Source organism: Lithobates pipiens, unplaced genomic scaffold (assembly GCF_037356315.1).
Source record: "Lithobates pipiens isolate NorthernLeopardFrog02 unplaced genomic scaffold, aLitPip1_a1.2 Scaffold_88, whole genome shotgun sequence".
In the NCBI taxonomy this organism is placed as follows: Eukaryota; Metazoa; Chordata; class Amphibia; order Anura; family Ranidae; genus Lithobates; species Lithobates pipiens.
In genome coordinates, this window is record NW_027507912.1 from 860,776 (window position 1) to 870,963 (window position 10,188).

At 49.4% G+C, this 10,188-nt stretch overlaps 1 protein-coding gene across 1 annotated transcript; it reads left to right on the top strand.

Annotated features, from left to right (window-relative positions):
- Positions 1-254: 254 nt before the first annotated feature.
- On the top strand, positions 255-660 carry LOC143973653 (histone H4). Its single transcript, XM_077474511.1, has one exon. It carries the CDS (start codon positions 292-294, stop codon positions 601-603), a length of 312 nt encoding a protein of 103 aa, XP_077330637.1. The 5' UTR covers positions 255-291; the 3' UTR covers positions 604-660.
- The last annotated feature ends 9,528 nt before the right edge of the window (positions 661-10,188 follow it).

Here is a 10,188-nt window from a genome sequence, read left to right on the forward strand (position 1 = left end):
GTTTGTTTTTCTGTTATGAAGTATTAAAGATTCATATTCTCCGTGTAATCTACAGGTATAAATAGAAAATAAATAATTGAGAAGAAGGAATAAATGAATCTTCTGGACATGTAATTGCTGTTGCATTAATGTATCTGACTACAGGAATTACATTCTCTATTATTTTGTAATGGATGGGTGTGACTCCGCCTCTTTCCCCGGAAGGTTTCAATCAGGTCCGCCCAGGCTGTATATAAGGAGGGCAGGCAGACAGCGGAGCTCAGTTTCTGTTTGAGCAGAAAATCCTTCGTCATGTCTGGTCGCGGTAAAGGAGGGAAGGGTCTGGGGAAAGGAGGCGCCAAGCGGCACAGGAAGGTGCTCCGGGACAACATCCAGGGCATCACCAAACCCGCCATCCGACGTTTGGCCCGCAGAGGGGGTGTCAAGCGCATCTCCGGACTCATCTATGAGGAGACCCGCGGAGTGCTGAAGGTTTTCCTGGAGAATGTCATCCGCGATGCCGTCACCTACACCGAGCACGCCAAGAGGAAGACCGTCACCGCCATGGATGTCGTCTATGCTCTCAAACGCCAGGGGCGCACTCTCTACGGATTCGGAGGCTAAACCCTCATAGACACCTACCTACTTCATCTACACAAAGGCCCTTCTCAGGGCCACCCACCTTCTCATACAAAGAACTACATACCGCATCCATCTCCACAAATCACTACATCATCCTGAGTGCTGATTGTACAATCTCTTTATAAATCCATGTTCTACCCAGTAGGTTAAAACTTTGAATCATTTAGTTGTGTTCTTACATTTCTTTAGTAAAGCAGAGAGTGGTCAGTTTAGACAATATTCTTGGAGATTACACACAGAAGATGAATGCTTAACACTCATAACAAACGCCTGTTTCAATTTAATGTTTATTAACATTATTTTGAAAAGGAAAGAAATGTACTTGTTTGCCGACCTCTTTGCTTTCTGGTTGTAAAGCTGGGCGGACCTGATGGGAGACATGAGGGGGCGGGATCTAGTTATTTATAGCACTGCAGATAATTTAATTTATTTAGAAGTTTTTCAATATATTTCTGAAGGCAAACGGATGAGAAGCACAATATTTTCTTTCTTGATTCATAGTACATGCCGGTATTTCTGTCATGACTATATATATATATATATATATATAATTTTTTCAATTTAGTTACATAATCCTATGCAGATCTGATAATGTAATGCATTTTATTGATTCATTGTACATACTTGTTTGTGTTTGGCAGTGTCATGATTTCTACCAGTCCTTTCACATTTATTATTATAGTTGTAATTAGTGATGGACGAACTTCCGACGGGACGTTTCGCGAAAGCGAAATGCGAACGGACCCAAACGTTCGCGAAACCGAACGTTCGCCGCGGGCCCCATTGACTTCAATGGGAGGCGAACTTTGCAAACCTTCATGTCGAATTTGCGGCCACGTGGTAATTATTAGGGGGTAAAACGTAGTCCCACCATCTGGACAATGACATAATACATGTATGAGGTGAATTTGGGATCGATAACTACAAGCATTTTTATTTTATTTGGGAAATTGTTCTAACAATTCAGGACTATGGAGCTAATGAAGGCAATGGAGGAGAGGGAAGGTCAGGGACCAGGGTAGGCAAAGAAGAGGGTGCAGGAGATGATCACCAGCAGCGTGACATACCGGAATGACACATGCACCGTGATAGAGGCATCTGACAGCAGCACCGTAATACAGAGCACTGACAGCAGCACCGTGACATACAGCGCTGACAGCAGCACCGTGACATACAGCGCTGACAGCAGCACCGTGACATACAGCGCTGACAGCAGCACCGTGACATACAGCGCTGACAGCAGCACCGTGACATACAGCGCTGACAGCAGCACCGTGACATACAGCGCTGACAGCAGCACCGTGACATACAGCGCTGACAGCAGCACCGTGACATACAGCGCTGACAGCAGCACCGTGACATACAGCGCTGACAGCAGCACCGTGACATACAGCGCTGACAGCAGCACCGTGACATACAGCGCTGACAGCAGCACCGTGACATACAGCGCTGACAGCAGCACCGTGACATACAGCACTGACAGCAGCACCGTAAGCAGCCCCAGGAGGAAGTCAGCACAGCACAGGGATGGTGTGATCCCCTCATAATAAGAACCCCCAGGAGGAAGTCAGCACAGCACAGGGATAGTGTGATCCCTTCATAATAAGAACCCCCAGGAGGAAGTCAGCACAGCACAGGGATATCATAAGCAGCCCCAGTAGAAATATGACACCGCTCAACCTCTTCAAAGAGGAGGGTAGGGGCATATAGTACGGTGTGCTTTTTTGGGTCAAGGAAGTGAGCCAAATGAATTAAGAAGGTCTGTGTGCTTGATTAAAAAAATAGTTTATAGACATATACATGGTCTACTGGTCACATGTGTTGAATTCCTCCGAGATCCATGCCTCATTCATTTTTAGAAATGTGAGGTAGTTAACACTGTGGTGAGCTAGGCGAGTACGCTTATCGGTCACAATCCCCCCTGCTGCGCTGAACGTCCTTTCGGACAGGACACTGGATGAGGGGCAAGCCAACAGTTCGATTGCAAATTGGGCAAGCTCTGGCCAGAGGTCAAGCCTGCCCACCCAGTAGTCTAGGGGTTCATCACTCCTCAGAGCGTCCACATCGGCCGTTAACCCAATGTAGTCGGACACCTGACGGTCTAGGCGTTCCCTGATGCTGGATCCGGATGACACCTGTCGATGGGTCGGCTGAAAGAATGACCTCATATCCGAAGTCACCAACACATCTTCAAACCGGCCTCTTCTTGCAGGCGCTGTTGGATTGGTACCCGCAAATCCTTCTCTGGGAGTGGGAATTGCTCCTCTGCCAGCGCACGCAAAAGCAGAATGCAGCATTTCTCGAAGCAAGGCCTGGAAGTGCTGCATTCTGACAGCCCTCTGCGACGGCGGTAACATTTCCGCCATTTTGTGTTTGTACCGGGGGTCTAAGTACGTTGCCACCCAGTACTGGTCCTTGACCCTCATGCTTTTTATACGGGGGTCCCTATTAAAACACTGGAGCATGAAGGCCCCCATTTGCACTAAAGTGGAAGCGGTGTGGTGGCCTGGCTCCTGCTCATCATCCAGGATAATGTCGTCCTCTTCATTCTCCTCTCCCCATCCTCGCACAACAGGGATCCCAGAAAGGTTTAAAGCATGCTCTTCTTGCTCCTGCTCATCCGCCCCGGCACCATCCTCCTCTGACTCCTCATCAGACTCCTGTTGTTGACTTGTCTCAGATAGAGTAGCCCCCCCTGGGAATTCATCCAGCATTGCGACTTCCTCATCTTCCCGCTCCTGCTCCTCCACAGCCTGATCAATGACACGACGCAATGCACGCTCCAGAAAGAAGGCATAAGGTACCATGTCACTGATGGCGCCATGGCTGCGACTGACCAGTTTGGTGATCTCCTCAAATGGCCGCAGAAGTCTGCATGTGTCGCGCATGAGCAGCCACTGGCGCGGTGAAAAAAAACCCAGCTCCCCAGAACCGTTTCTTTCGCAGAGTTCATACAGGTAGACGTTAACTGCACGTTTCTGCTGGAGCAGCCTATCAAGCATATAGAAGGTTGAGTTCCATCGCGTCGGGCAATCGCAAATAAGACGTCTGACCGGCAGATGGTGTCGCCGCTGAATGTCAGCAAGGCGAGCCATGGCCGTGTAAGATCTTCTGAAATGGGCCGAGATTTTCCTTGCCTGCCGCAAGATGTCCTGGACCCCAGGGTATTTGACAAGGAATCGCTGCACGACCAAGTTTAAGACGTGTGCCATGCACGGCACGTGCGTGATTTTGCCCTGTTTCAATGCGCTAAGCAGATTGGCACCGTTGTCACACACCACTTTACCAACTGTCAAATTGAGCGGTGTTAGCCACTCATCTGCCTGTGAACGCAAAGCTGAAAGGAGTGCCGGGCCAGTGTGGCTCTTTGCTTCCAGGCACAACAGACGCAGCACGGCATGGCAACGTCTCACCTGGCATGTGGAATAGGTTCTGGGGAGCTTGGGCGGTGCAGTGGAAGAGACGCTAGCAGCGGAAAAGGAGGAGGCAGCTGAGGAGGAGAGGGAGGAGGATGGAGTAGGAGGAGGAGAAGAAGAGTCAGGCCTGCATGCAATCCGTGGCGGTAAAACCAAATCTACACGGGTGCCACGGGTTACATGCTTGACGGCCGTCAGAAGGTTCACCCAGTGGGCAGTAAAACTGATATACCTTCCCTGCCCGTGTTTGCTAGACCACGTGTCTGTGGTCAGATGTATCTTGGCACCGACACTGTGTGCCAGAGATACATTCACTTGCCGCTGAACATGGCCATATAGCTCTGGGATGCCCTTCTCTGAGAAATACTTCCTTCCTGGGACCTTCCATTGTGGTGTTCCAATGGCCACAAATTTGCGAAAGGCCTCCGAGTCCACCAGTTTATATGGCAGTAGTTGGCGGGCTATGAGTTCTGACAAGCCAGCCGCCAACCGTTGGGCAAGAGGGTTATCCGGCGTCATCATTTTTTTACGCTCAAACATTAGGCCCACGGAAGCCTGCCTTTTTGCAGAAAAATGTGAGCTTGGCGTGATGGAAGGTGGAGTGGAGGACAATTGTGAGGAGAGAGGAGAAGGAGAAGTAGAAGACGAGGCTGGACGGTGAGAGCCTGCAGTGTGGCTTTGTGTGTTCCGTTGCTCCCACTGGGCTCGGTGATGGCTGCTCATGTGCCTTCTTAAGGCGGTCGTCCCTAGGTGAGTATTGGGCTTACCGCGACTAACGCGTTGACTGCAAAGATTGCAGATGGCAACGCTATTGTCAGCAGCGGACACGTTAAAAAAAGCCCACACTGCGGAGCCATGTGCCGGTGTCCTGGGAGCGCCAGATGTGACCGTACATGGTCGATGACTCGCTCCTGATACATTTGCAGTCTGCTTTGTCCCTGCTGTGCAATGTAAGTCATTGCTGCTTCTCCTCCCTATCTGCTGGTCCATATCTCCCTCTGAACTCCCCTCCTCTTCCTCTCTTGTGGGCACCCACGTGACATCACTAGACACGTCATCATCAACGTCACCTTCCCCACCGCTATAAGTAGAGATCTCGGAGTAGGCAGCAACACCGGGGACCAACCTCCTCCTTGGGCTGATCTGGGTACTGGCGTCAGACTGCTGAGTAGCGCTTGTTGCTACCTCCTCTTCCTGATCCAATACCAAGAGTGGCTGCGCATCAGAAATGTCCTCTTGATATGGATCGGAAAATAATTCCAGTGACTCAAGCGGAAGGTATGTGGTGGTGGTGGTGGTGGTCGTGTTGTTGGTGGTAGTGTCTTTGGGGGTGCACATAGCAGAGAGTGAAGAAGAGGGTGCAGATCGAGAGGATGAGGAGGGTGCAGAAGAGTAAGGCTGAGCGAGCCACTCAACCAAGTCTGGTGCATCCTTTAAAGTAATTGAACGCACCTTCTGCAACTTCCCACTTTGGCTCAAGCCTGTTGCTCCTGCCCTACCCCTACCACCCCTGCGGAAGGGCCTGCCTCTTCCTCTGCCTGTCATTTTTTAAATGACCCTGTGACAAAACTCTTAGTCCCTATACCGATGAAGGACTGCTGCAGTATAGGGCAGCGGTCAGCAGTGGTGCACGTCAACCCTATCTATTGTGGACCGATAGCGGTCCTTACAGAACAGCAGACTGTACCGCACTCAAGCCTATGTACCGTAGCACCCTATACCAAGTTACCAGTCCTTATAAGAACTTTTGTGGACCAAGCAGGTTGTGTATTAGTGTTTAGCAGACTGTACGTCAGTCCCTATACCGCTGAAGGACTGCTGCAGTATAGGGCAGCGGTCAGCAGTGGTGCACGTCAACCCTATCTATTGTGGACCTATAGCGGTCCTTACAGAACAGCAGACTGTACCGCACTCAAGCCTATGTACCGTAGCACCCTATACCAAGTTACCAGTCCTTATAAGAACTTTTGTGGACCAAGCAGGTTGTGTATTAGTGTTTAGCAGACTGTACGTCAGTCCCTATACCGCTGAAGGACTGCTGCAGTATAGGGCAGCGGTCAGCAGTGGTGCACGTCAACCCTATCTATTGTGGACCGATAGCGGTCCTTACAGAACAGCAGACTGTACCGCACTCAAGCCTATGTACCGTAGCACCCTATACCAAGTTACCAGTCCTTATAAGAACTTTTGTGGACCAAGCAGGTTGTGTATTAGTGTTTAGCAGACTGTACGTCAGTCCCTATACCGCTGAAGGACTGCTGCAGTATAGGGCAGCGGTCAGCAGTGGTGCACGTCAACCCTATCTATTGTGGACCGATAGCGGTCCTTACAGAACAGCAGACTGTACCGCACTCAAGCCTATGTACCGTAGCACCCTATACCAAGTTACCAGTCCTTATAAGAACTTTTGTGGAACAAGCAGGTTGTGTGTTAGTGATTAGCAGACTGTACGTCAGTCCCTATACCGCTGAAGGACTGCTGCAGTATAGGTGAGCGGTCAGCAGTGGTGCACGTCAACCCTATCTATTGTGGACCTATAGCGGTCCTTACAGAACAGCAGACTGTACCGCACTCAAGCCTATGTACCGTAGCACCCTATACCAAGTTACCAGTCCTTATAAGAACTTTTGTGGACCAAGCAGGTTGTGTATTAGTGTTTAGCAGACTGTACGTCAGTCCCTATACCGCTGAAGGACTGCTGCAGTATAGGTGAGCGGTCAGCAGTGGTGCACGTCAACCCTATCTATTGTGGACCGATAGCGGTCCTTACAGAACAGCAGACTGTACCGCACTCAAGCCTATGTACCGTAGCACCCTATACCAAGTTACCAGTCCTTATAAGAACTTTTGTGGACCAAGCAGGTTGTGTATTAGTGTTTAGCAGACTGTACGTCAGTCCCTATACCGCTGAAGGACTGCTGCAGTATAGGGCAGCGGTCAGCAGTGGTGCACGTCAACCCTATCTATTGTGGACCGATAGCGGTCCTTACAGAACAGCAGACTGTACCGCACTCAAGCCTATGTACCGTAGCACCCTATACCAAGTTACCAGTCCTTATAAGAACTTTTGTGGACCAAGCAGGTTGTGTATTAGTGTTTAGCAGACTGTACGTCAGTCCCTATACCGCTGAAGGACTGCTGCAGTATAGGGCAGCGGTCAGCAGTGGTGCACGTCAACCCTATCTATTGTGGACCGATAGCGGTCCTTACAGAACAGCAGACTGTACCGCACTCAAGCCTATGTACCGTAGCACCCTATACCAAGTTACCAGTCCTTATAAGAACTTTTGTGGAACAAGCAGGTTGTGTGTTAGTGATTAGCAGACTGTACGTCAGTCCCTATACCGCTGAAGGACTGCTGCAGTATAGGTGAGCGGTCAGCAGTGGTGCACGTCAACCCTATCTATTGTGGACCGATAGCGGTCCTTACAGAACAGCAGACTGTACCGCACTCAAGCCTATGTACCGTAGCACCCTATACCAAGTTACCAGTCCTTATAAGAACTTTTGTGGACCAAGCAGGTTGTGTATTAGTGTTTAGCAGACTGTACGTCAGTCCCTATACCGCTGAAGGACTGCTGCAGTATAGGGCAGCGGTCAGCAGTGGTGCACGTCAACCCTATCTATTGTGGACCGATAGCGGTCCTTACAGAACAGCAGACTGTACCGCACTCAAGCCTATGTACCGTAGCACCCTATACCAAGTTACCAGTCCTTATAAGAACTTTTGTGGAACAAGCAGGTTGTGTGTTAGTGATTAGCAGACTGTACGTCAGTCCCTATACCGCTGAAGGACTGCTGCAGTATAGGTGAGCGGTCAGCAGTGGTGCACGTCAACCCTATCTATTGTGGACCTATAGCGGTCCTTACAGAACAGCAGACTGTACCGCACTCAAGCCTATGTACCGTAGCACCCTATACCAAGTTACCAGTCCTTATAAGAACTTTTGTGGACCAAGCAGGTTGTGTATTAGTGTTTAGCAGACTGTACGTCAGTCCCTATACCGCTGAAGGACTGCTGCAGTATAGGGCAGCGGTCAGCAGTGGTGCACGTCAACCCTATCTATTGTGGACCGATAGCGGTCCTTACAGAACAGCAGACTGTACCGCACTCAAGCCTATGTACCGTAGCACCCTATACCAAGTTACCAGTCCTTATAAGAACTTTTGTGGAACAAGTGAGTTGTGAATGTTTAGCAGACTGCAGCAGAAGGGCAGCAGTCAAGTATAATATCCTTTCTATATTTGGAAGAAAGAATATTATACATGTACAAGCCTATTACTGTACCACTGATACCAGTCCTGAAAAGAACCTTTGTGGAACTAATAATAACAGCAAGTCTTTAAAATTACCCTCACTGCCTGACAACACTGCTTCCTTCCTGTCCCTATACAAATTGGCAAAAAAAGAGAACGATTAGTGGTTACTGGAACAGCTCTTTTGTGGACCTTGATAGTAACAGCTAATGATGATGATGATGATGATGATGATGAAAGACTAATCTGGCTGTCCCTGTAGCATACACCGTCCTTTCCCTTTCTCTAAACTAACAAAAGACACTCAGGCTGCTGCAAGAATCAGCAGCACAGCAAACCTATCAACACCTAACACCTATACCAGTCCTGAAAAGAACTTTTGTGTACCAAATAGCTAGTGGTTTATCTCTCCCTACTCCACACAGGAACCTGTCCCTATCGTAACAGAAGAAAGAATGTAAAATGGCCACCGGATCGGGTGTATTTATAGGTTAGGGGGAATGTACAAGTGTCCATGTGCTGTCATGTCTCAATTGGCTGTCCTGTATCACATGATAAACGTGTCACCAAAGGTTAAAGTTCTTGTATACATTAAACACGTAAGTCCGCCGCGGCGAACGACGGAAAAAGGCGTTCGAACGTGCGGACCGCGAATGTCGGAAATTCGCCGCGAAACGACCGCCGGGCGAAACGTTCGTCCATCACTAGTTGTAATATCGGGGAATCCATAACTAATACAGATCTGATGATGTTCTGTATGTGGGGGGGGGGAGGGGGTTCTGCATTCTGAGGACTTGTAGTAAAAGAGAATATATGGGAATGTTTTACATTATTCAGTAGTCTTCGGACTGATCGCGCATTCATTAAAACCAACATAGAATGGTATGCATTTTCTATGTTTTTTAGAGTCTGCAATTTTCAGGTACGTCAAGAAAACAAAATCTTCAGAAGACATTTATTCTTCCTTTACTACGGTTTCTATTTCTTTTCCCGGTAATTACACAATTACTATTGTTAACTAGTGATGGACGAACTTCCGACGGGACGTTTCGCGAACGCGAAACGCGAACGGACACAAACGTTCGCGAAAACGACCGTTCGCCGCGGGCTCCATTGACTTCAATGGGAGGCGAATTTCGCAAACCTTTAGGTCGAATTTGCGGCCACGGGGTAATTATTAGGGGGTAGCACGTAGTCCCACCACCTGGACAATAGCATAATACATGTATGAGGTGAATTTGGGATCGATAACTACAAGCATTTTTTTTTTATTTGGGAAATTGTTCTGACAATTCAGGACTATGGAGCTAATGAAGGCAATGGAGGAGAGGGAAGGTCAGGGACCAGGGTAGGCAAACAAGAGGGTGCAGGAGATACAGAGCACTGACAGCAGCACCGTAATACAGAGCACTGACATCAGCACCGTGACATACAGCGCTGACAGCAGCTCCGTGACATACAGCGCTGACAGCAGCTCCGTGACATACAGCGCTGACAGCAGCTCCGTGACATACAGCGCTGACAGCAGCTCCGTGACATACAGCGCTGACAGCAGCTCCGTGACATACAGCGCTGACAGCAGCACCGTGACATACAGCGCTGACAGCAGCTCCGTGACATACAGCGCTGACAGCAGCTCCGTGACATACAGCGCTGACAGCAGCTCCGTGACATACAGCACTGACAGCAGCTCCGTGACATACAGCGCTGACAGCAGCTCCGTGACATACAGCGCTGACAGCAGCACCGTGACATACAGCGCTGACAGCAGCTCCGTGACATACAGCGCTGACAGCAGCTCCGTGACATACAGCGCTGACAGCAGCTCCGTGACATACAGCGCTGACAGCAGCTCCGTGACATACAGCGCTGACAGCAGCTCCGTGACATACAG